We start from the raw sequence: 22,499 nt of genomic DNA on the forward strand, positions 1-22,499 counted from the left end.
GAAACTGTTCCTGTGTTTTTAGGGAGTTTCAAATAAAAATGTAAAGTGTAAAGTATAAAATGTGCTTTGTAATTTCATGCAGTAGCTTGAAATTGCATTCATATTAGCTTTGTATTTCAATACAAGTGATATTTTGCAATAAAAATAATATTTTTCTTCAAAAATCAATTAATTAAATTGCAAGCCATATGTTTAGTTAATAAAATTTTTCTTCCTCTTACCAAATCTGTTCTTTTTTTTTTTTGCTTTGGAAGAGTATTTTTACTTCTATCAAATGTGTGATTTTTTATTCATTCAGGGCTTTTTCTTTGGAAACTGGTACACTTAGGGGTTTTTTCCATCTTGAAAGTGAGTTTGATACATTACAAGACCAGGTTTTTTTGAAATATAGTCTTTTTTATTGTTAATGTACATTCACACTATACACAGCTGTGGCTTCTTACAAATAGAGATTAATAGTTGTAATTCAGAGACTACCTTATTACATTCATAAAACCAGATACAGTCATACTTCAGAATCCTTACTGTGTTTAATCAAATATTTATTTCTTTATACAAGACTCTGTTTAGAGTTTTGTGTGTTTAAGCAATCTATGAGTGTAATCTAGTTTAACAAATTTCTATTTGTGTGCTAAACAAAATTCCATTTCAACTAATCTCCCTGTGGTTGGGTATTTTGAGGAAGCCTTCCTTGATAAAGACTGAGTAAATGGAGTGAGTTCTGGGATCATTTCAGCCTTATGCAGGAAGATCTTTGATTTTGTGAATTTGTCATAACAGAGATACCACTTTAAGTTCTCTTTTCTCGGTATGAAAATACTGGCCATCAAGACTTCACAAAGGAGAAACAATTTGTCATTCACAAGTCAAGGAAGAAGCTGAAGCTAGTTAGTACCTCCTATCATGTCCTCATCTGAAGACATACAGGATTTCTATATGTCTTACTGATTAGAGAAAGATGATGTTTATATGTTTGGGAAACGTAGCATAGCCTGCTGTATATGGACTATCATTACTTTGCCCACCGGTGGGTGTCTAAAGGTCCTGTCAAAAAATTCTATCAATATATATTGTTCTAATTATTGGTTCTCAAACTAGTTCATTTGGAAAATGCGGAACGATGCTCAGAGTTTCTGGCGTTGCCCCGTACCGGTAATGCGATTTTGCTGATTGTACTTTCCCATGTGATGAGCAAATGATTGTCATCCCTAAAAGTCGCAAGGGACATGGATGTCATCTTAATAAAGAAATTAAAAAGCACATCTTTCTATGAGAAACAATGTAAATTCCTGACCTGTCGCAGAAAATAGTTCTCTAATTGGTTTTGTGTGGTGGTGCAGCAGAATCGTTTTCCCCAAACGTCATGCCAGCGAAGCACCACTGTACATCATTGTCAGCAGTTCAGCAGAATCTCCCTAATAAGAGGATGATTACGTAAATGCAGTAGTATTCAAAAAAAAAAAAAAAAAAAGAAAATAATAAGGAGGGGGGGAGAGAGAGAGAGAGAGAGAGAGAGAGAGTCTGTGTGTTGAGATGATATACTTCCCAAGCCAACCTCTCTGCTTGTTAAGGGTCAGCAGCATAGGCAGACGGCTAGGTAAGAACTTGAAACAGTTTTGTCATTGTTTCTTGGGATTAAACTTCATCTCCTTTTCCTGACAAGTTATTAGGAATGATACTGTACCTTACAACACTTTCTCTGAGACTAACTCAACTTTTAATAACGTAAGGGTTTTCTACTAAGCACACTTGCCTTTTCAAATGCTGCTGCTAAGTCATTCTTTTCTTTTAAATCACGATACACCTACAGTAACATACCACGGTTTTCTCTCTTACGCAAAAGGTAATTTGCATTAACTCCTTACCGAGCTGAAGCCCGCTGCAAGCATTACTGAAATAATATCCATCATTAGATGCCATCTGAAATGCTTGTCTTTTATCATTAGCATTAAAAAGCTCCAGAATGCATTATTAGAGTAATTTCTTAACTATCATACAAATACTGGCTTCTGTGCTTGGATTTTCCAAAGTTGACAATTTTCATATTTTCCACATCAATCTTCTATTTCTAGGAGACTGTAAAAACTAAATGGAGATAACCAAGCTATTTGCAGCATGGATGTAATGCAGACTGAAGGATTGGATGGGGAAGTATGAATTCTCTGTAGCCATGTTAAAAAAAAAACATAAAAAAAAAATAATCAGAGGGCTTTTTACAGAAACAAGGATACATTTCTTATCTTCACTTGCTTCTATAGTACTAAATAAAATAGCTCAGTGACTTAGACTATTGGGAATTGGAGTGTGACATTTCTGTTATGGACACGTCTACTTAGTTTTTGTGTTGAAGTATTTTTTTTACAATCTAACAAGGAAAGGCTTGGTCCCCAGTGGTTTCTATATAAATACCTTCAATATTCAAGTCTTCCTGATTTGTGGAGCATGTGGTGTGCCTCCACTTTTGGCTGATCTGGCATTTACCTTTACCACTACTCTGATGGAAATTCATGAGCATCAAGAGTTTGGTTCAGTTTCAGAAAGGCTACTTGTCAGAGATGGTTCTTGGCATTAGCTGCACTGGAAAGGCATGGGAGGGGGGAAGCTGCATTTTAAAATACTAGATAATAACTGGAAACTTTAAGAAAAATTTACATTTGTTGGTCTCTGACACCGCCAGGGACAATCAGTGGGAAGAGACCTCATTGGTGGCGACAGGATTTAAAAAGCAAAATTAAGGACCATATTGACACGTACAAAATTTAAAATCATAACTTGAGGTGAGAAAGTTTGTTCCAGTTCGGATGTTTGCTGCTCAGGGTAGAGGAGGTGTTGGGGCACAGTTTTGTAATTAGCAATCTGTTCCTGTGTGGAAAAGACTGGGGTAACCGGTGTAGCCGTGTAGTGCATCTGTGTGCGAGTATGACTGTAATTGCTAAAGGCTCCCATACCCACTTTCACAACAACAACTTTCTAACTGCCGTTAATTAGCCCTAGATTTTAGTCTTTTTTTCTAATTAAGAGATCTAAAATTAGATTCTTGGTGAGGTATGTAAACAAGCTGCCTTTGTTACAGGGAGGGGTCTACTTCTCTGACTACATAGACCTTTACTAACTGCAGTAACAAAAGTATTTGGGTTTATGTGTTTATATATATTGTTTACTTGCAGTGATGTCGTTTGGAGCCTGAATTGATTCTACAAAATGAATTATATTTTGGTACATACTTACTTTTTGCTACCAGGAACCTGATGAGAATAATAAAAATCAGGATCTGTAATATTCTGTTTCTCAGAGGGTTTGTTGGTTGGTTTGGGTTTTTTTCAAAGTATGTGCTAGTGTTGAGTGAATTTTGATTTAAAATTATTGCTAAAATAGTTTGTTTGTCTGAAAACTCATTTGCTGAAAATCATTTTCTTACTTAAAAATGATAAGAATTGATGTGCGTTTGCTAAGTGTCTGATTAAAGATCACAAAGAAACTCATATTTTGCATCAGAAATAAGCAGATGGTGGACAGATGGTTTAAATTAATATTAATTAAAAATCTTAACTTAAATTGTTTACCCTGTAAACGCAAAGTTAGGAAGCCAGCTTTCATCTTTAGGGTTAATAACACTCCAAATCTATTTATTAAAAATTGCTCCAATGGGCATTCTTTCCAAGCTTTGATTGCAAAGATGGTAGCCTCAATAAAGAGCATGAAAGTGGGTGAAAGCTGGAAAGATAGAGCAATTCTAGGACTCTTAACAAAGATCCTGCAGAGGTCAAGACTAAAAATTCCTATTGGTGTCTGTGGTCTGGGAAGGAAGAAGTCGTCCGATAAGAGGACTGAGGGTTCGGGATCTCTTTTTCATGCCAGTTTCTTGATACATCCATTCTTTAAAAATGAATTTACATCTTTGCGATTGATTATGTTGCAGTAAAGCAAACTCTATTCAAAAATCTTAAAAACCTTCAGTTGCTGTTGACAAAGAAAAATAAAAATAAGGGTGTCAAATTCTGTCTCAATTTATCCCTTGTGTTTCCTTACTGGTTCATTGGGATTGCAGTGGGTGTAACTGGGATGGAAATTATGGCATCTGGTAATTGTAGAGGAAATCCAGAGTGGTGCACCCAGATTTACCATAGAGCACTGAGTGTATATAAGTCAGAATGCAGAATAACTATGATAATTCAAATATCAGTATATGGTAACCATGGATACTTGTTGACATTTTTAGTGATAGTGACTACTTTATCTCAGGACATCTGTCACAGAGCCAAATTTGGTCCTCCGTTAAGCATGTAGTGTTCCCATTAAAATCAAAGGAGATTTGTCCCTTTAGTGAGACAGAATGAGACTGTAAGTCCTGAAAGCTTTCTTGTTTTCCTGATTTTTATAGCTGGGATATTTTACAGAGGATGCATACATTTTAATGTACACATTAAAGAGGACGGGTACCCTTTTTCCCTAATGCATCTCCCTATTCAAATTAAGAATCAGGAATTCTAAATTTAGGCTTAACATAGGAATCATCTATAAAGGGTTAAGCTTTAATTGAACTTTGTGAGTGTTAGCATTTTGATTCATGATCGTTCACCAAAATGCTTTTCTTTAGTAGTTGAATTAAAATTTAGGGAGAAATTGCAGGATTTTTCTGTCAGGGGCAACTTGAAACGATGCAGTCCTGTCCATCTGGATAAGGAGCCTAAAGTATGGCTGCATCACCTCACAAAGAACCTCAGGAAGGGTAGAAGGTTCTCGGTGCACTCTCAATGGATGATAGCACTAGGACAGTTGTACCCCAAAATGGCATCCATGTTAAAAATGGTAGCCTGCTCCACTGTAATCTGTGGCTTCAAAATCAAGCCCCAAGGTAGTGATTTGACAGATACTAAACACATTTTCAACAAAAAGTTAGCAAAACTTCATGAAAAAAAAAGATGTAAGAGAGGCTTTAAATGTTGGGGGGGTTGCAGTGTGCAGTTAAAGCCGTAACCAGCAGATTTTGCTTTTCTGTGTCATCTGCTTGAAGAAAAGCTGCCTAGGTGGCATGTTTTCCACTCCAGCCCCCAACATTCACTTTCCTCCATGCAGGTGAAATGTGTGTCTCTCCCTTCCTGCTGGTAAAAAAACCCTGTAATTTTCTAATGCTGCTGCAACTGTACATTGTATTTTCATGAATTACACCCGAGTAGTAGATGATTTATTTCAGAATACAAAAACAGCAGAGATCACTTTTGGCAAAACCAGTAGATCAGTCTACATGGAAATGGCTTCACGCTAAAGAGCCATGAAAGTGTACACAGGTGGAATCTGCATTCTGACAAAGAGAATCTAAATGAAACTTGTTACATCTTCCTTTTTTTGTTTGTTGGTTTGTTTTGGATTTTTTTGTTGTTTTCTTCTTTGCAGATTTCTTCACAGACCTTTGCTTTGGAGAATTTCTGCGTTCTTTTTTTCCAGACATTGGCTTATTTTCAGTTATTACTTCTGAAAGTGTCACCAGATTTTAAAAACACACATCTCTATTTTTTTCTTTTCTTCTATTCAGGTAGATATATTACTTTTATCATGGACCCATTTCAATATGTTTATGTCATCCGAAATAGCAAGCAACTTGAATTTCATGAATTCGCGGATAAAATGGCTTCCAAAACTTTTGACTATCCAGCATTGTCAAAAGGAAAATTCCCTGATCTCAAGGAAAACCTGCACAGAATCTACCAGTATCTGCAAGGCAAGCCGTTGGATATCATTTCTGACCACATGATGAAAAATCTCCAGGATATATTTGAATGGAAATGCTCACAAGCAACAGATTGGGAAACAGAAAAAATGTACAAATTCTGCTGCTCTGTAATGTTTGAAGCCAGTTTTGTAACACTGTATGGAAGAGTTCCTGCTGCAGATGGCCACAAAGTTATTAGTGAAATCAGAGACAAATTTATCAAGTTTGATGCCAGCTTTCCCTATTTAGCTGCAAACATACCAATTGAGTTGCTAGGAGCTACCAAGAAGGTTCGGAAGGAGCTTATACATCATTTTTTACTTCAGAACATGACAAAATGGCTGGGAGGGTCAAAAGTGGTCCAAGCCAGACAAGATATATTTGAGAAATATGAGCTGCTTGGAGATTATGACAAAGCAGGTAGGAAACTTATGAATGATTGCTTGTCTAAAATAAAATAATTTACTATAGACCTTTGAAATAAAAAGGCAAAATGGCGACCTTGAAATTTTTTTATGTTCTTTCTAATTGGCTAATGATAAAATGTTTTACTCTGAAACAACCCTCTATGATAATTGATTTTTTTTTGTGCTGAGGTGGTAAAACAAGATACTTAATGGTGATAATGAGAAAGATTATAACTGAGCTGCATTTCCTCCCCTTATTCCCCCCACCCCCCCCCCGACATTACATTTCAAACTATTCTCATTAAGCAGAAAATTAGACTTCAGAAGCCTATTGGTCCTCATTAGCATTCACTGATCCTTGGCTGGGTCTGTGTCCTAACATCTTTTAATTAGCACACTGCAAATCTAATCAGTGTAATAAACGCTATTAATCTTCCTTTTCACTTATTTTCTCCCAGCACATCATTTTGCCTTCCTGTGGGCCTCTGTGGGAAACACGATTCCAGCTACATTCTGGGCCATGTATTATCTTCTGCGGCACCCAGAAGCTTTTGCAGCGGTGCGTGACGAGATTGACCATTTGCTGCAGTCAACAGGTCAAAAGAGAGGGCCCGCATATAACATCCACCTCACCAGAGAACAATTGGACAACCTGGTCTACCTGGGTAATTTATTTTTATCTGTTAGGAAGAAAAGAGGGGCTCTCCCAGCAAACTCGGTTTATTACTCATTTCTGTTTACTGAGAAGGTGGAGGACACAGCTGCCTAATTGACATAATAACACCCATTTACATCAATTATAAATTATGTAGTTTATAGCTGTAGATACTCTCATTGCATGTAAACATTAAAGCCTAGCTAATTAACTATGCAAGGTATGCAAAAGGCTAAATCGAAGCTTTGCAATTATTTGAAAAAAAGTTGATGCCTATTAAGTTGTTTGATTCTGAGCATCTGCCGAAGTGTTAATGCATTTCAAATACTTCTGTATGGTACTGCCAAGAACGACCCTTTTCTGAAATTAAAGTGGGATAATGTATTTAAACTGCAAATGTAATTTTATCACAAGCAGTTTCTTTCTTTCTCTCTCTCTAACAAAACAAAAGCTTCTAAAGCAGGTTTCAGTTGAGCGATGCCTCCAAACAAAATATATGATGGTAAAGCTTTGCAGATTAGAAATGGTGTTTTCAGTATTTAAAATTCTACTTTGATTCAAAATAGGGAGCTTTAAGGGAGATACAGGTCTTCCAGTTCTGGATCAGGGGTTCAGAGGGAGACCCTTGCCAGTGGCTATTGGAAGTTGTTTGATCCTGGAGCGGGATAGGCTTTCAGAGCATCAGCTGATGGCTTCACTGTGTTTACTAGTGCACAGGCACTAGTAAGATAAATGCTAAAATTAGGCCAAGAGAGGGGAAAGGGTGTAGCAGGTAAGAACCTAACCTTTAAGCCTCTGAAAATCTCCATGGGTAGCATTAATAGGGTAGACATCAGCTGAACAAAAGCTTAAAAGTTGAGTACTCCTCTCTTTTCAAATATCAAAACCAGTCCCCTGTTAAAACTGAGCTCATGTCTGTATGTTTGGGTAGCTCATAGCCTGAAATGGTTTTCCACTCTTAAACGAAGCTCTGTTAAGAGAGTGATGTAGCAGTGCGGTTTCTGTGCCTGGTTTGGATCTAAGTAATAGCTGCTATTTTTCAGGACCATCCAGTGTGGCATGTCTCAAGAATCTATGTTCAAACTTGATTTGCTTCTCATAGTACAAATATAAAATTGAATTTGATCCAGTTACTTTTTGTTAGAGCATTAATGTTAATCTTACATAGCATAAGTCTAGTAAGTTGGTTTCATCTGGAGTCGTGGCTGTTTTGGTGCAGATTTGTCTCTAACTGATGTAGAATGCTTTTGAATTAGGGGAGATATTGGATGTTAAGAACACGTCCGAAGAATAACAAGCCATTCTAAGTATTTAATGTACTTTTAAGGAAAAAGTAAAACTGCTTCACATCAGAGCTAGCATCCACCAAACAAGATAAAAGGAAAGTTATCGAGCATCAGGAAGATCAGGACAGAATTTATTTTGTATTTGGAAACTGACATGGGAATGGCAAAGGAAAAAAAAAAAATAAAGGGCACTCTAAAAGTGTAGGAATAAGGAAAATAAAAGTGTGTACTTCACTAAAACCCTCTGGTGTAAAGTGATATGAACAGTTTAAAACATTAATTGTGTCATTCTTCTGCTTCGCCTTGAAATCTTGAAGTACCTTGGTAACATTTGATTTATGTGTTGAGAGGAAAGTGCCACATCCTACTTTGTAGTATTCTTGTAACACTTTTGTTAAATTTTATAATCATGTTAAACATAATGTGATATGAACAGAAGCTAGATTTCAATTCTTCTGGCACTTAAGTCATAAAGGGCCAGATACTGTCCCATAAAATAATAATATAGAAAAAAAATCTGTACCATAAGAGAATTAAAGTCATGCTTCACTGGAAAGGGGAAAGGGATGTTTTGTTAATAAACGTGTAGGAGGGACAAAGGTCCCAGTTTGCATTGCTTATGCACCAAAAATCCCCATGTCAAAGGAAGGCTGTGGGCCAGCACTGCCTTTGCCCTTGCAGCTCACTGACCCCAACCTCCAAGGCCGAGCTTTTCCTCTTCCCACTCTCCCTGTGCCAACCCAGAGCGTAGGAAACCAGTATTTGTGTCCCTGCTCTCGAGGGAGGTAGACCAGGTGGGATTCTTGTACGTTCAGCACCTTGTCATCTCATTCTCCTGTTTTAAGTGCTCTGATTCTCCATCCTCTTTTTGGCCTACTATAACAAGAGCCTTTTTTTGGATTCCTCATGCTATGGAGAGCAAGCAAAAATTGCTAAAAAGCCTTTCTGTGGAAACAATGTTGTTATTATGGTCAGATTCTTTGGGTCTAGGGAACAACATGCCCTGATTTACTTCTAAATTCAAAGCACAGGTATGTGATATTTTATTAAAAAAAAAAAAAAAAAGGCAAATTTTGGCCCTGATTATGTTTTTCTGATGGAATTCCTGGGACAGCACACTTTGTTTTGTCTACGTAAGACTTTTCCCAAAACCCAAATGCACATATTTGTGTGTGCAGAGCAACATACATTATTAGTCATTATGGCTCACAACGGAGCTCTAATATGGTAAATGACACATGAGAATGTTCTATGAGTTTTTATGGTTATAATCGAAACGCAAAGGGTAAAGCAGAGATGTACTTAGTGCATGTTTAATGCTAGGCATGTTTAGTCAGTTCATTTGTTTAATATTAGTCCATTCATTTATATGGTGAAGTATTCTTGCCCCAGGTCATTGCTGAATCCTAGATATCTCCTGCGAAAAGAGCACAGCTTGAAAAATTGTTTCATACACAAGAAAGGGTAGGAACCCAAAAACAGCTCATACAGAGTGCGTAGTCATAACATAAATGCTAAGCACTAAAATCGTTGGTTGGATTGAGAGAAATGCATATATTTTCCTGGAATGGGCTGGGCAGTATCATTTAGTTATTAGTAAGATGCAAATGTACTTGTTTCAGATTATCGTTTGTGTTGGCACACCGTGATGCCTGTGGGTAAATGACCCCCCCCAAAATATTTGCATACTCAATAGCTATTTTCCTACAATACACTCTAATAATTATAGTACCCTATTACCTGCTATGTGTTAGTGTAAAATTAACAATCCATTATGCACAGTAAGTTTTATAAAACATCCACAGATAGAGATCATGTTTAATTAAAATTAACTTGCCTACGAAAGCCAAATGCACTTATGATTTGCAATGACCTTTTATTACCTGCAGTCCCTTGTTTTGGCTGGATGATTGACAGCTTGCTGTTTGGCTACCATGTTGTATTTCAGCTGACAAGACTTTTCATTTTAACTCAATTTGCCTGCCTATCACAAGCTGGTGGCAGGCCAGGCTCAAGTCACCCAGCTTTGCCTCAGCAGCTTGCTCTATTTCTCATTAGTACGCATTTATTCAGTGGAAATTGGAAGACAAATGCTTGAAGGCATGTGAACTAAGTATAGCAAATTAGGGTTTAAAGACTGAATATTTATAAGTATATTGAAACAGTTTTTAAAAAAAAATCTAGAATGAATTGGAAGCTGAGTGCTAGCTTTAGTAGAAGAGAAACGAAGAGAGAAGTGGGAGGATTCTAAGAATAACAATACTATGAGAGAGAGATATCTCTCTCTTCCCCCCCCTTCTAGAAAATATGTAAAATCTCTCTGACAACACCTTATCAAACAACAGCCTGGCTTCTTTATGTAGCGCTTGCACAGTGAAGTTTAGCATCTCATGTGTGTAAGAAGGGGGGAAAAAAATGAGGGTCATGTTCATTTGCTGCTTGGTTATCCCTTGGTATGCTTTAAATTGCCTTGTTTGTTCGGCACAAGCACAGAAACAGATGTTGCTCTACCGTGCTGGATAATTTACTGTACCTCACAGTTCAGAATGGAAGGCCTCCCAAGCTACCCAGCTGGTCTGTCAGCAGCGATGGCTGGTGTCTGCTGAACTATGACAACTGCAAGTAAAGGCTGCAGTTTTATTGTGCAGTTGTCATTCCTCTCAATGTATAGCCCCAGCATTTGTGGAAAGCTGACTGTCTATTTTTTTAATGTGAGCCTGCAAAGCCATATACGCTCCATTCTCGTTTGTTGATTATAATGTGACTCGTTACTTTTGTCATCTAATGATTATCGGCATGTTCGCTCAGAGCGAGAGCCAAGCTCGCCTTCCACACATAACTGGTACTGGAAGGTAAAACAGATTTGTCATTTATGATCTGACCGCTAAGCCGCACTTTGTGCTCCATTATTGTGATTAACTTCTGCATAAGATATGCTGCCCAATTGTCATTTGGGATCCGGCAGCGGGCAGGGGCTGCCGTGCTTTCTGGGAGGATGTCCACTGATGGGATGTGACCGCATTGGTTGGGTGGTTAAACGTAAACCTGCTATTTTGCAGCTGCAGTTTAATAATTTATTTTTTTTTTCTTTTTCCCTCTTCCTCATTTGATTTCTGCTGTTGCTACATATGTCACCAATATTTTCAAATAGTGGACCATCGCAGAGTTACCAGCTTCATTTCCCGCAGGTTGAAGACCGTCTGGGAGCGGAGGCTGGACCCTTTCTTTGTACCACGTAAAGTTTTGTTGCCAGAGCACTGCCAGTTGAAATCTATTGTGTCAGGTGCCTTGTGGCTATCTGCAGTAGAGGCCATCTTCTGGAACCAGGGTTCTTTTCTGGCTTCGTCACCAACAAGCCGATTTGACTCTGCCTGATTATAGTAACGAAGGCAGTCCAAAAGAATATGCACAGACTCACTGTACGTCACATTGAATCACGGTGCTGGCCACACAAAGCTGACCGCAGCCTCATTTCTTTAGACAAATGCATGCTTAAGGAAAAACCTCCTGCAAGAAAGCATCCAGGGCCACTTTATTTGCTATGCATGCTGCACCAGATTTAATTTTTAGTGAAAGAACGTTTGTTATTATTTTTTTTCAGAGGCATCTACACTGGGTAGCTACTGTCTCTAATAAACTAACCTTTTGGGTGCAGCAGTTACAGTGCCTTGGTGAACACTTAGAGAAGGCTTATTTGATATCACAGAACATAAATGCAGACACAAATGGATTATTATGTGCAAATGAAACCCTATTTTAGGCTATTTTTCACACTGATGATTAGAAGGAATCAAGTCACATATAACAGCGCCCATACACGCTGGTGGAAAAATAGTCAGTTTTGATTACAGAGTGAGAGATGCAGCCCTAGACAGGAGCTACATGCTGATATACATGCTATCAGAATGATTTATGCAAATTATGCATATTATTCCCAAAGGAATTCCTCCTCAAACTGCCAGGATAAATTGCCGGAAATTAGCCATAAAATCTGTCGTGCTAGGAGCAAAAGGTGAAGGCCACTGGGAAAGCAAGGACATTCAGCTTCTGGAGCCTTCCAGGATGTGATGGTGGAGACAGAAATCTTGCTTTCCCTAAGCCTGAAAGGACTATGTTTTATTTTCTCTTGGCTAATTAAAAGTGTCTTTCTCTCTTAAAATTACCAGGCAAATAATGAATTGCTCTCATTCACTCCGACCATAACAGACACTATCATTTTGCAATGTAGCACACTGAAAAGAAAATAAAGAAATTTTAAAATCCTCAGATTTACTATGAAATTAACAAGCGAAATGGTTTTTCTAATGTATAGTCCTGCCATTACATCCAACAGCTTTTGAAAAGCAAGCTAAACAGCTCCATGGATGCTTTCACTGGTATTTGCTTGCAACCTCCAAAATATATGTAAATGCGTAAAGCGTTCTTGTCTTTTGATTGTGTTGCTTTCAACGTGATGCCTGAATAATGACTTTCCACCCAAAACTTAGTGCTGCCTACAGCCGACAGGATTTCTCAGTACCATCAGTGAGAATCATATCGGGAGGTTCAGCATCGTGGGTGCCCCCCCCAGCCCTGTGGGGTGGTTTATTGCCTCCTCCTGGTCTCTGCTTTATGTTTGGTTCGGTTTGTGGGGTTTTTTCCTTTTTTTTTTCTTTTCCCTTAGCCTGCCCTACTAAACCTGTCGAGATGCAGAAGCTGTAGCCATGTATAACTTCCAATCATCTCCCATATTTCTGATGCTTCCCTCCCTCCACTTTTGTTTAATCGCAGAGAGTGCCTTAAACGAGAGTTTACGAATGTGCTCATCCTCCATGAACATTCGCATCAGCCAGGAGGATTTTGTTCTCAAGCTTGAAGGGAATCAAGAAGTCGGTTTGAGGAAAGGAGACTGGATAGCCCTTTACCCACAGATTTTGCACATGGACCCTGAGGTCTATGAAGATCCTAAGGTAAACATTCAGCTGGTGCTACTCTTCCTACTCCAGGCACATAGCAGCAGCCAAGCCTTTTGTGATCTCTGGGTTGTGTTTTTTTTTTTACTGCTGTTCCTTCTTGTGGAACAAATCTTGCTACTTTCAGATGTATTTTCTAGGGCCCTATAGGTCAAAGGATTCATGGCCTGAAGAGAGAAATATGGTGATGAGACTGACTGCGACTGCTTTCAAAGGAATTGACAATTGCACGTTGACTACCATAAACTTTAGGCTAAATGTGGGTTTTGTTTGGCAGTGGATCATTTGATACCCAAGGAGGGCTGAATAATAGAAGGTGGTTTAAATAGCAAATAATGTGGGCCATTTAGCTAAGTGCCCGCAAAGCATCATTGACTCTCTGAAGCCCTATAATAGCAGTGTCTTACTTGAGCCTTATGCTTTTTCACCTCCCTTCGTAAGGATTCACCCCTTCTTGATCAATTAGTAGAGTGTTGTGAACTTGAGGCTGTAAAGCCGTTGCTCTGCAGCAAAGCTCAGAGGGTTAGTGTGTCATCTCCTTGTATTTTTCTCTGATGCTGGAGTTAATGAATATCAAAGACTCGAAATTAGTCCACCCTGCCTCACCCTTAATACAGCTTCAGAAGTTCACCACCTGCATGCAAATTGGATAGTCCTTGTCTTGGCTAGGTTGCTCCCCCAGATTGCTGTCCCATGCACAGGGTGCCATGGAGGAAGAGTAAGGTGCTCACTAAGGCTCTTAAATGGCTCCTCTGCCTGAGAGGCAAGAGCTCATACCTGATCATACCTCATCCCCATTTTCCTAAGCAAATGGCTGTCTCCCAGCCATGCTGGTTTCCATCCTTGTCATTTGAGCCAAAGAAGAAGGGAACTGGGTTTTTTTACATGTTTATAGAAAACTCATGTTAGAGACATTGCTTGCTGGGGCTCTGCCTTTCAGGAATTTAAGAGGAAAGATGAGTTTCAAATGCCTTGTTGGTGCGTGTTAGCATCTCACTGGGCAGGAACTCCACCAGCCTTGGGGAGAGGAGTCATGGAGGATTATCGGAGTTAGCGCAAGTGAGGGATAGTCACCAGGATGAACACTGGAGCCATGAAAATGGAAATGATGTTCAGGAGGGTTCTGCTTGCTGTTCCTACCCAAAAATGAAGACAAAGCCCACTGGGAAAATTAGAATTTTAAAAAAGAATCCATATATTGGCAAATAGTCGATTAATATTTCTATCCTTAAAAAGTAACAGTTAACAAATAAGCTTTTTCTTATTTTATTCTTAACACCTTATTTTGGAGAACATTATTGATTTGTCAAAGTCCATCTGTTTGTTTAGGTCCTAGACCAAAAGCATCAGTGTGGAAACTGATCCCCTCCCTTATCCAATAATTGCCGGAATATATTACCATATTTCCATTGCTTGAATATATCTGCTTAGTATCAGCTCTGCTCAGCTTTCACAGTACAGCTTTAGTTCATATATTTTATCTTTTTGATAGTGAATGAGCAATCCACACATTGCAGTACATTGATTTCAGCACATGGGCCCTCTCGAAAAGTGGGGAAATCACTGTTCTGTTTGGTTCTTAAAATATGCAGTGTGCTTTCAACAATAACTACTGAGGATCAGATAGCGATGGAGAATGAATTTTTTGAAAGGTGCAGTCTTGAGCTTGTCATGTATTTAGGGAAAACTTTCCTGGGAAAACAGGCAGCTTGACGAGATAATTTTGTAGCAATGCTTTTCTCCTGAATACATAAATTTAAGTTCAAGCTATCTTCTGCTTTGGCACCATACTGTATAAGTGTAAGCGTATATTATTGACCTCTTTCTGTACTCATCAAAACCTAAATAAACAAGTCACTTCTCTCTGAAGTGGATAAAGTGAACCCCTAAATCCTAACTCCGCTAGTTACAGAGCTCAGTAAATGAATTCTGCAAATCCCATAGAGTGAAATATCAGGAAACCCTATGTGGTGGCTTCCCAAATGAAGCCAAATACAAGATGTGACAGAGAGAGACTTATATCAGTCACAGAAGATTGCTCAATTTTCATAATACTCTTAGCAGGCCATCCACACGGAACTTTATCATCTGCTCTTGCTCAGTGTCTTCACCTTTTCCTTGCCATCAATCACCCTGACTCTTCCCAGGAGGCCTTGTCCATGACTGAAAGCTCCTTTATTGTCAAAAATTAGTTGTTATTTAGCCAGCGAACTAGCTTTTAAGGAAACATTGTCCTACCCAAGGGGCTTCAGCAACACAAGCCTGAGTTTGATGTCACTGTCATTGACTCAGTTCCTGTCTTACACTTGTTTTCTGCTTTCCCAGATCCTTAGACAGCAATTTATTTTTCATTAAAAGCAATTGCAAGTCTCAGATGGCTCTTAAGATGACAAAGAAAGCATCAGGTTTGACCCAGTATGTCTATGTGTTCAATACCACCATTCATAATTGCTCCAGACACCAGGAGTGCACCTTGTGGAAATGTTCCAGCAAAGTGAAGAGCTTTGGGTTGGATTGGGTTGGTTTTTTAAGCTATTGCAGTTCATATTTAGCAGTGGTTTTTTTAGACCAGTAGGATTTAGATTACAGGAAGTGAATCTTTTTTAAGGAAGAAGTGGTATTCTGGGCTTTCATTTGTCATTGTGCTTCTTCAAATGAAGTGATAACTTACTAAGGAAAAAAAAATTCCATGCTTCCTTTTGTCTGGGCTGTTCAAAGAGACTGAAAAGAATTACTTGTCAGTGGAAACACACACCTTTATCTTTGTGGAAAATCCAGGCCTCTGTCATTTAGAAAAACCAGCTCCTGTTCTTCAACCCAAAGTTACATCCCCTTCAATGCGCCTTGTGTTTGTTCCCTTTCTCACAGACCACCTCCCCTGACGCTGTTTTTTCTTGACAGCAAGACCTGCAGTGCATGTTTTGCAAAGCCTTTAATCTAATGGGTAGATCAGTATCAGTGTATTTTTCATTGTAGTGTGTTTCTTTTTTAATCAGTAGAGGTTGGTTTCTGTCTGACTGACTTGTTCCCAGCCAGCTCCAAATGGCTGCTGCTATAGCAGATGTATGCAAAGCAGGACAAATGCTAATGAGTGACCATAAGCAAGAAGTGTCTGTCATTTTTATTCAAAGCATGCAGGAGGATTTTGTAAGTGGTTAATTTGCCATTGACTGAGTGAGGATGCCAGATCTCCTTCATTCAAAAACATGAATTATCTCTAAGCAGGGATCCTGCTACTGGAAAATAGTCAGAAAGATGTTCAATTTATGGGACATAGGTTACAAGTGCAGCCTCAAGCCTTACTTGAAAGCACTCGCTTTAAAATAGTCAGTCACTGGTGGTTGTCCTACTTTGCACACAGCTTCTGGAGCAAAACATTTGAAGGTAAGATGTGGCAAATTAAAAAGCAACCATCTCCAACTGAAGGGAAAAATGACTGCAAAGCATCAGGTCTGGTTTTCAAATAACCTGCACCACTGGGTGCAAAAGAAGGATGGATTTTGCTCTAGCTTGCAAGAGCAAGATCGGTGCAATGCATTAATTTATTCATAGGCATTTGCAGAATTTGGCAGATTATCCTTATTCATGATGTATGTACCACACTGAGCGCATATGATGCTTTGCAAGAAAATTGTCCTTCCACTAAGGTTCATTGTCCCTGCTACAAAGCGGTCAAAATCTAATTACAATCAATATAGGCCAGACACTTAGTGGATGAGACCTGGAAGTTGAAGGAGCTTGATGTAAAAGGGCTAAGCTAAGTAAGTGGATTTAAGGAGTGTTCTTTGCAAGGAAGATAATGTGAGTTAATGAAACCTGAGGGAACCACCTAAAAAGGAGAAGCTGTCAGCTCCTTGTCTTCCTCTTTATCTTATTTTCTGGGTTTCAGAAGCGTTACTGTTGTGCAAACAAAGCAACTCATGTAACTGCCTTGTTAGATATCACGCTGTCTCTCTCTTTTATTTTCAGGAGTATAAGTTCGATCGATACATAGAGAATGGCAAGAAGAAAACCACATTCTACAAGGCAGGAAGAAAACTGAAGTATTTCTTAATGCCCTTTGGCTCTGGAATCAGCATGTGTCCAGGGAGGTTCCTCGCAATGAATGAGATGAAGATGTTTCTTTTCTTACTGTTGGCTCATTTTGATGTAGAACTAGTGGAAAACAAATCTGTAAGACTTGATAACAGTCGTATGGGCCTTGGTATCCTCCTGCCAGACGTTGATATTGACTTTCGTTACAAGCTAAGGTCCTTAAGAAAGTGAGTGGCTGCCTATATGCCTTCTACTAATCTCCATGTTGGCTCTGTTTTATCACTCGGCTTTGTATTTTTGGAAGCATTTGCTTTTCCCTCTCTGCTTTTACCTCCTTCCTATTTGTTTCTGAGGAGAAAAGCCCTTGGGCTGGAGGTCTATACCAGATGCAGGGACATGCAACCTCATTTTGTCCTGCCTGAGTTGTGAGTAGTAAGGTGAGATGACAAGAGTTTGGCCAAGTAAATAGTCCAATGTCCTTGCAAGACGGACCCCCCATCTCTTGGCCATGAATTGAGTAGGATTTACAGGGAGGATGACATCAAGCTGAATCCAGGCCATTTATATGGCAAATGGGCTCAGCAACACTTTGTCACAGAGATTAGATTGGGAGGTCCTATACACCCACCATCTGGAGGCATCTCTGCATCTGCTCGTAGAAGAATAATAGCAAGAAAGGGGGAACTTAATTTTAGGGGGTGAAAGAATTTTTAGTGATTATTAGTCTAACTTTTTATTTACTCTGTTCTTCCCTTCCTGGTCTTCTGTGTCTTAGCCCTTATTTGGGAGATATAATGGAAGCTGTGTCAGGTGGTGGGGAATGATTTGCAAGACTGTCTTACTGGCAACACATTTCTGACTTCAGTTTGATGTACTGAGGGTGAATGCTTTGCCTTTTTTTTTTTTTTTGGTGCAATGCAAAGAAATTAAAATCTGTGATTTTTTCCTGCAGTCATTTTCAGTCAGAAGGGAGGTTCTGTTGATTTTAATAGGATCTGGATCAAGCCTAAATTATCCATTTTGGCTTTTGAGCTACAAAAAGTATATTCTTCAGGGAGAAAATATATGAACCTGTTTGAAATATCCTATCATATCAAAAATTACCTTCTGTTTCACTGATTTCTTAGTAACATGTCCATGTGTTTATTTCGAACATTTCTTGTGTTTGTTCATTTCTCCAAGAAGGCAAAAGAAGAAGAGGGCTTCAAGGGCAAGTGTGGTATTCTAAATCTACTTTTTAATAGTGTTTTACCGTGCCTAAGTTATGCATAGAGTAGTGTGACCTGTGTTTGGAAACATACTTGTCCATCTACAGATTGGAAAACAGGCTCTTCCCTGCGGCCAAAATTTGGGAAAGTGGAAACCCTGGGCAGCCACAGAAGTTATCTGTATCCTGACTGCCCAACCTGCTTCACTGGGTGACCAGTGCTTGTTCCAAAATTAATTTCCCAGCAAGATGTTTAGACTCTGTCTCTTCCCAGCCATCACTTCAGAGACTGATGAAGATTCTCATAGCTGTTCAGTCTCAATTTGCCAAGAGGATAATTGTGATGGGAGAGTAGCTATGTCTGTGGGCCTTGCCTTGTGTTCCCAAAAAACATCTCTTTGGGATGTGCCAATGTAAGTCTTTTAAAATCAGAATTTTACTCATCTCTAAAGCATTTGATGGCTTATGGATGGAAACTTCTGCGTACATAGTAAGGATGAGAATTATTTATTGTTATTTGCATAGAAGCCTGTGTAGTTATTCATGTAAAGCACATACCCTAAATAAGCATCAGCATCAGTAGGAAGGCTTTCAGAGATTGGCACAGCCACATTCTAAATCCTCCTAGGAGAAAATTGTAGTTTTGTGAGATATATTGGATAAACATTTTATCTTCATATATAATATCAATAATGTCTACAGTGTTGGAGTACGCTTACATTAAATGGGCTTTGCAGTTGATTAAATGCTTTAACTTTGCTTCAACATTTAATCAACAGCAAAAGCTGATTATTGCTTTGTGCCACAGAATAAAATTTGTTTCTGTGGAGAGATTCTTGCACTGGAGTTACTTACTCCTGTAGTTACTCTGTAGGAGCTATTCTGTACTCAGCCATAGCTCACAATGCAGTCTGGACATTAGAGCCTGCTTTATTGAGAGAGGAAATGTTAGTATCATTACACTGCTGACTGTATTCCATTATTGCTTAAGTGTAAGCTGTAAAATGTCTCATGCCACAGTTTTGATAAATCTTCCTTTGGCATTTCGAAACAAACCTGAAGCAACTGCAAAAATAACCATAGGTATTTGTTTTAAACAGAAGACTTTTTAGAATACAAATAATTGTATTCTATTTTGGGGATTTTGAATTAGAATATCACAGGCTGCTGCATAATTTGGTAGGACATAATAGGACTGTGTCAAAAGTACATGCAAATCATTAGTAATTTTGGATTAATTGCTGATCAGTTTGTGTAGTATCTATTTTGAAATTAAAAGAGCTAGATTGTCTCCAAAAGAGTCAATTAAATCTGTAGGGCATGCTTCCATTTAAAAAAGAATAAAAGGGTCAGAGTCTTTCCCAGGAGTTGCAGGAAACCTCCTTGAAGGCACTTGAATGTCTTGCATGGGGTTGGAGAGCACTCCTTGCACCACCACACAAGAGGCCAGCGTTTTGCTGGATAAAAGTGAGTTGCTCTTTTTGCTCAGGGACCAAAATGATCAAACGTAAAGCAGGGCCTACCCAGCTTGTCCTGGAACTGTGTCCCTGGTAACTCATGCTCCTGGTAGATTAGTTTTACTGGTAAGTAATGTATCACTTAGTGTACCTCAGCTGCAGAGGAGGTAGCCCTCACCCCCATATATAGTCATGAAACCTAGAGCAGGACAGAGGAAAAGCCCTTCTGATCCATGTACTCCTTAGCTGAGGAGGTGACTTATTGAAAGTCAGCAGCTGCTCTGACCAGGGGTGACTTGATATCCATGGAGCAGGGAGTGAAAGGCCCATGATGTCAATAAACCGTAGCAGTGCAACAGGATGAGGATACACCATTCCTGGAGGTCCCAGCTGGAGCCAAGCTGGCCACAATGTGCTGTGATGACAACAGCATGTTTTGTGATGTAGGACACAATGCAGTTTTTTATGACCTCTTCTGCCACAGAACCCAGGAGTGGCCAGCTCTTTGTGTCTGTCACAGGGCCACAAGGATGGCAAAGTCATCGATGCAGAGAAAGCAGTGCTGTTTACAGGCGTTCGGGTGCCAGTGGTGCTGCAGGGGTGAGTGGTGGGAGACATTCTGACCTTGTGCTTCTGTGTCCCTCCTCTCCCCTTCAGCAGGAGGGTCTGCCCTGCAAGCCCAGTGGTGCCTGCTCACCTCATCCACTGGCCAGGCAGGTGTAGGGTAAGCTAGGACGAATGTTTGGGTGCCCCTGGAATCTCACTGCTGTTCCTCTAGTGACATAGTGCATTCATCAGTCTTAAGATGTGACCTGTCTGGTCAGTACCAACCTCCGACTGTAAGTTGTCCCTGCCTATGGTTATATTGATAGTATCTTCTGCTATTAAAAAAAATAAAAATTAAATCACCTTTTTCTCATTTAAAATAGATTTATTGAGTCAGTATGGCCCTTTACAGCACCTGAGAAAAGTGAATTCACCATGAACTAATGTGAATGCTAAAATGTGATTTTTTTATTACTATTTTAATTTACAGATCGTATGTTTTCTATTTTCATGCCGGCACTCAGTACTGCTATAAGCTATTGTAAACTTTTTAAACTGTTACATTACTTAAAAGACCATGTTAGTCTACATGTACCTGACTGCAAATTAATCTCTCCCAACATGCCCTAATGTGCTAATACAAAACTGTCAAGAGTTGTTCTTGAGTTTATGCTTTTAAGCCAGTTGCATGTCGGTGTTGCTATTTTTATGAACAATTACTGGGCTGTGAATTTGTCTTGTAGAATTATAAATGATCTTTTATTTCATCATTATTGAACTTTCTGACATTCAAAAGATTGTGGATTGCTCTTAATTGTGCAAACTGACATTCTGTATATAGATGAACAATGGTTAGGTTCTACCTTAATAGTTAATATACACCATTAAGGCTCTTAGATCGCATAAGGTAAATTGTGAATTTCTCAGCAAGAAAATTAAAATTTCATTATTTTAGTAATCTAACATCTTAAGTGAATTTTGTATTTCAAGGACAGAATAAAAATGAATATATCTATTTTAATATTGAATAACTGTCCATGGGATTTCTTTCCCACTTGCATTTACACTTTTCCCACAGATTCACAACTATTGCTTTCATTTTTAAGTTATTTAGTCAGCATACCACATTTTTCTGTAACTTGATCTTGCAAGGTATTTCAGTTTAAAAAAAAAAAAAAAAAAAAGCCTTAATTCAGCACTGGCATGGAGCAACTTCCTTGAATTTAGGAAATTATTAAATCTGGTTTACTCGCACATCAAACTTAAGCCACTTCTTACCAGATAAGAAAAAGGAGTGGTACATTCTTAGGATATTATTCAAAATTCATATAAGGATCTCCAATCCACTAGTGATTCCCAAATACATCTCCTAGGCTTTTCCTTTTGCAAACTTCTGCATAGTACAAGATGTACTACCTAGTGTAAAACTTTCTGTCCTCTCAGATCGTTCATTTTAAAAGGGGAGATTAATGAAAATTGTTACAATACACACCACGGTGCCAGCAAAGCACAGCTTAGCTTTTCTAAATATCACTGAGTTCTACAAGTAGGCATTTAATATGAAGATTGTACCCCAAAGACATCAGTGTTTCTTCATTTTCTTCATTTGCTCATGCAGAAATGCTTGTCAGGTATGGCTGTGAGGGTTGTTGAAGGTACGTCCTAAAGAAGATAGACCTGCAGCAGTTTCCTGGGTTTGAGAATTGTAACTGTGTAATTGCTTTAACTCCAGGTCATATTAGAAGTTACTGAAGTTTACAAATAAAAAGTGACATTTTTTGAGATTCCATGAAGGGCACATTTCTGAGTGAGTTTTCCATGGTGGTCTGAAAGATGGCTTGGGGAGGGATTAATAAGACCTCCTAACACTGTATAATACTTGGCTTGATACTAAGTTCTTTCTTCATGTTACTTATGTTGCATTGTATTTTAAAATGACTCAAGACATCAATTTGTGCATGACATATGCTTAATTCATATGAATAGAGCTATTTTAACTGTCACACCATAGGAAGTGAAGTCTTTTCCCGCCTATTACCTAAACTAGCCTTTGTATCCTAGCTAGCCATGTCCCAATACCCACAACATAGCAGAAAAATTATCTCATTACAAAAACACCCCTTAAAACTATATGTGTGAAAGTATTGTGATCCTTAAGTTCTTTTCTATGTTTATAAATAGTAGTAAGTATGAAGAAATAATTGCTGCATATATAGAAGCACAAAACAATTAGAAAATGTTGCA

General features: G+C 38.7%; 1 protein-coding gene across 1 annotated transcript in view; it reads left to right on the forward strand.

Annotated features, from left to right (window-relative positions):
• LOC115611891 (cytochrome P450 7B1) overlaps positions 1-22,048 on the forward strand; it is a 123,862-nt gene extending 101,814 nt beyond the window's left edge. Inside the window, exons 3-6 of the mRNA XM_030495528.1 lie at positions 5,534-6,130; positions 6,576-6,782; positions 12,829-13,007; positions 16,980-22,048. Of these exons, the coding sequence (XP_030351388.1) occupies positions 5,534-6,130; positions 6,576-6,782; positions 12,829-13,007; positions 16,980-17,276 (1,280 nt within the window). The 3' untranslated portion in view covers positions 17,277-22,048. The remainder of the gene's footprint in view (positions 1-5,533; positions 6,131-6,575; positions 6,783-12,828; positions 13,008-16,979) is intronic.
• The last annotated feature ends 451 nt before the right edge of the window (positions 22,049-22,499 follow it).

The sequence above is a fragment of the Strigops habroptila genome, chromosome 1, assembly GCF_004027225.2.
Source record: "Strigops habroptila isolate Jane chromosome 1, bStrHab1.2.pri, whole genome shotgun sequence".
Taxonomy (NCBI): domain Eukaryota; kingdom Metazoa; phylum Chordata; class Aves; order Psittaciformes; family Psittacidae; genus Strigops; species Strigops habroptila.